At 39.0% G+C, this 3,894-nt stretch overlaps 1 protein-coding gene across 1 annotated transcript; it reads right to left on the bottom strand.

Moving 5' to 3' along the window:
- Positions 1-447: 447 nt before the first annotated feature.
- LOC128936895 (fibrinogen-like protein 1-like protein) lies at positions 448-3,193 on the bottom strand. Its single transcript, XM_054276175.1, has 2 exons — positions 3,046-3,193; positions 448-1,557 (listed from the first exon to the last, which is right to left on the bottom strand). Exons 1-2 carry the CDS (start codon positions 3,191-3,193, stop codon positions 857-859), a joined length of 849 nt encoding a protein of 282 aa, XP_054132150.1. The 3' UTR covers positions 448-856.
- Between the last annotated feature and the right edge of the window lie 701 nt (positions 3,194-3,894).

The following is a 3,894-nucleotide window of genomic DNA, read 5'->3' as shown; positions in this document are numbered from 1 at the left end:
AACAGTCAAAGGCAAATAAAGTGGAGTAATCTTCAGGGTAAAAATGGAGGAATAAATAAACAATTGCAATATCAATCTGATCTTTTAAAAAATATATTCACAGTTTCTTGGGGGAAAAATTCAGAAGGGTTGTAAGCTTTGGATCAGTGGCTTTAAATGGGAAAGCTGGCAATCCTATTAGTGCTGAGTGCTCTGAAATGAAGGCAGAAAAGAAAAGCCTGTGCTGAATACTTCACTGTATATGGGATCATTCAAAAGTAGAGATAAAAGAAGAGTCAATGAAGGGGGAAAGAAGCCATGGGAGATGAGGTTAATTCCAATTTCAAATATTAAAATACCATTCACTAAAGTTAGAAAGAAAAGGCCTGTTGGAGTCCTATGGTACACAATACACTTCAGTGTGCCTTTTGTAAATGTAGCTTTTTAACTGGAAATTTCCTCCCTGCACGATATATGAAGATGTGCAATTATAGATGTGCAAACAGTCATGAACATTGACACCAGTGCAAAACCTTCTGAAATGCATTTTTATTCATGTATATATTGTACAAGACATCATATCCTGCATTTCATATCGGACTTGTCTTATGGCTAAAATAGTATAAAATTAATTATTTAAATATTCTGGTTATTTAAATCTTGCTGTAAAGACCTCAGTTTCTGACAGTTTCTCACTTGTGTGGTTGGCAAATTTCTGTGACATGTTCCAGTATTGGACAATATGTCAACATAAAGCCCCTAGAGAGGCCCAATTTAAATTTCCAGTTGTGGTTACTTAGGGCCATTACTCAGTCAGTGAGTTCACTTGAGTCACTTGAGAAATAGTCCGTGTCCCTGTCAAATACTCATGGCTTGTCTACAGTTCAACTTTCTGACAGGGGCAGGCCTTGGTAGGGTACGACTGGTGGTGCTCGATGGGTTTGACCATCATCCATGCAAACTTGCAGGGCTGTTGCTTGCTGCAGTCTCTTTGCCAGTATATCACGTTCCTGCGGTTCAGGTTTGCCCCAGCACAGGCATCGTACCACCAGCCTCCCCCAGGAATGCCATTGAGCTCCAGCTTAGCACAGTTCATAAAGTAATTGTCATTGTCTCTGTCCTTGGTGGTGAACTTCTGGTTGTCATGGAGATAAGCTTCTGTGTCCAGGGTCAGAGCATCAGTGGCGTTGCCTTTGTAAAGGCCAACCCTGATGCGATACTGAGACTCCTCCCCCTCAATCAGGAATGGCTCATACTGTCCCCATTTGACTTCAGCATTTAGATTCACAAGTTTAACTCCAAGTATGTATTGCACTGAGCTGCCAGTTAACTGATGCATGTACTCGTTTCCTAACCAGTGGTTCTCATCAACAGAGCCAAATCCATATTTGTAGTCCTGCCAAGTCCTGTCAAAGTCGACAGTGCTGTTGGCTGTAATGTGCTGGATTACTGTCCAGCCACCATCCTGCATGTTACAAAAGACAACAATTGGTTCTTCTTTTGGTTGAATGATGTAAAGGCCATCTCTGGAATTTCCTTCGGAGTGCTTTAAAATCTCAAAACAATCCCTAGGATAGTCTGAGTGGAAAAAAAAAAAAAAAAAAAAAAAAAGAAAGAAAGAAAAAACAAACACACACAAAAAAATTAAAGTAAATTCTGTTCAAATAGTAAATTTCAGAAATTGAACTCTGGCCTTTAGAGTGACTGAATGACTCTTTTTAGACTGGAAACTGACTGACTTCATTGCAGCTGATGGCCATTTTTTCAGCTAAAGGGGGAAGATTTCTGGGAGGAACATGCAGGAAATATTCAGAAATTCAAAAAATGGTTTGTTACTCTGTCATACAACAGAAGTATGATTTTATATTTATGACAGAAATATGGTTGAAAAGCCAAAGAGTGTGTACATTCCTTTTCCACCAGTGTTCTTCCAGACTGAGTACTCAGCAAGTCTGCAATTCCCTGTGCCATCTGTAGGACAATTCATAGCTAGACCTGGTCTTTTCCTCAATGAACAAATTAATTTCTCTTGAACCAATTTATACTTCAGGCACCTCTGACATCCTTGTGTTAAATTCTGAAATGCATGCCATGTTTTCATTGATATAAGGGAAATATTAAAGCATATTTCTTGTTAACTGTTAACATAAAGCTTATAAACATCTGAGGATTTTCATAGGATGAGTTCTTTTCACTCAAACGCCAGGCTAAATTTTATAATTGATTTGCAGTCAGGACTACAGTTCTGTTCAGTGCTGAACACCAGGATCAGGAAGATGGGTGAAACTGCTTTTCCATTTTATTGCTCATCCAGTAGACTCAGAGGGTAACAAAAATGGCATTAAGGCTTGGGTTGACCCTCTCTATTGGGCTAAAATATTTACTGGTGTTTTTTAAATGTAACATATTTATAAGGTAACTTCTTGCTCTAGTATGATATCAAGCATCTCTGAGACTGCAGCACAGTGCTCTGAATTTTACAATTGATTCTCAAGCTTCTTAAGAGCCAGAACATAATTTATTTAAATATACATTTACATATGTATGAACTTATAGAGAAAGAATTCCTTTTGTAGAGAAGGATGGCATTCATTGTTCTGTTACTCAGAAATATGTTTATGAATTGCAATCACTCACTTCTGCATAGAGTTGAAAGGCATGTCCTTATGTCATTAGACTGTAAAATATTTGTAATTTGTATTTAATAAAAACTTGACAATTTTATTATCTCTGTGAGAAAAATTCAGTAAAAATTACATTTTCCTGGTAGACATAGCCTACCTGACTCCAAATATGATGCCATGATATTATAGAAGGATTATTTCAGTAATTTATATGGTGATGTCCAAGCCAGCAATACACACAGTGAACCTCACAGTTGCCCTTCTCAGTGATCATTATAGAACAACTTCTACAGATTGGTTCAGGACTTTGTGGCAGGACATGTTCATGTTGCAAATTATTCTTCCAGGGATAGCTTTGGTATGTGTTGGTTGAAAATGTTACAGCAAAGCAATAAAGTAATGCACAGAACACTTCCAAATCACTGGCTGCCTTGATGAGTACCTGTCTCATGGGCGTTTCCCAGTCTCTCATAGTCCCTCTGTGGGAGGAGGTGGGCGTTAGCCAGGCCCAGTGCCTCTCTGGAGCCCACGGACACAGAGCACTGAGAGAGCAGGAGCAGCACCAAACCTGCTGAGCTCCTCAGCGGCATCGTCCTTCTGCGGCACTCCTCCTGCAGCAGTGCAGAGCTGAAACACAGATTGGAGCTGAACATGCCAATGGTTATGGCTTCTAGTGCAAAAGTCCTGAAGGAGAAAGCTTTTGAAATACTGAGCTTCAATACAGAAAGCCTCTGTCAAAGTTGGCTTCTCCCATTTTTGAAGGATCTCTCCTTTCCTGATGTCTCATTTCTGGCAAATCATTCATTTCTCTGACAGAGTGCTGTGCTGAATCACTTAGAACATCTCTCACCTTGTGCCATGCTAGGCAATGAAACATAATGCAATTTTGAGTGTGGCAAAAATCCTTCAAGACTTGTAATGACTAAAGAAAAAGCACAACTTTTAATTATCAGAGTTAAATTTTTCTTATTCCCTGAATCCAAACTATAGTGAAATAGAGACATCAATGGTCAAAGAGACAGAAGCAGTAACATTAGCTCTGCTGACTGTCTGTAGCTCAAACAGTACTCAGACAGTAGGCTTTCCTAGTGCTAGAAAGGTTTCCATGCACTGGAGAACTCACTTAACCTGAACTATGCTATTTTGTGAATTTCTATCTACAGCTTGAAGTTACAGGTCACAGGTTTTCATCAGATTTTTTAAAAAAAGTTCAGTAGACAAAGCAAAAGGACTTTCTTTAGCCTCTTCAAAACCTTGAAGTTCAATATACTGAATTGAAACGCTTTGAGCC

This window comes from Melozone crissalis, unplaced genomic scaffold, assembly GCF_028551555.1.
Source record: "Melozone crissalis strain CALT ecotype California unplaced genomic scaffold, PUWL_Pcris_2 ptg000018l_1, whole genome shotgun sequence".
In the NCBI taxonomy this organism is placed as follows: domain Eukaryota; kingdom Metazoa; phylum Chordata; class Aves; order Passeriformes; family Passerellidae; genus Melozone; species Melozone crissalis.
The sequence above is the reverse complement of the archived record's forward strand: the minus strand, read 5'-3'. Positions and strand labels throughout refer to the sequence as shown.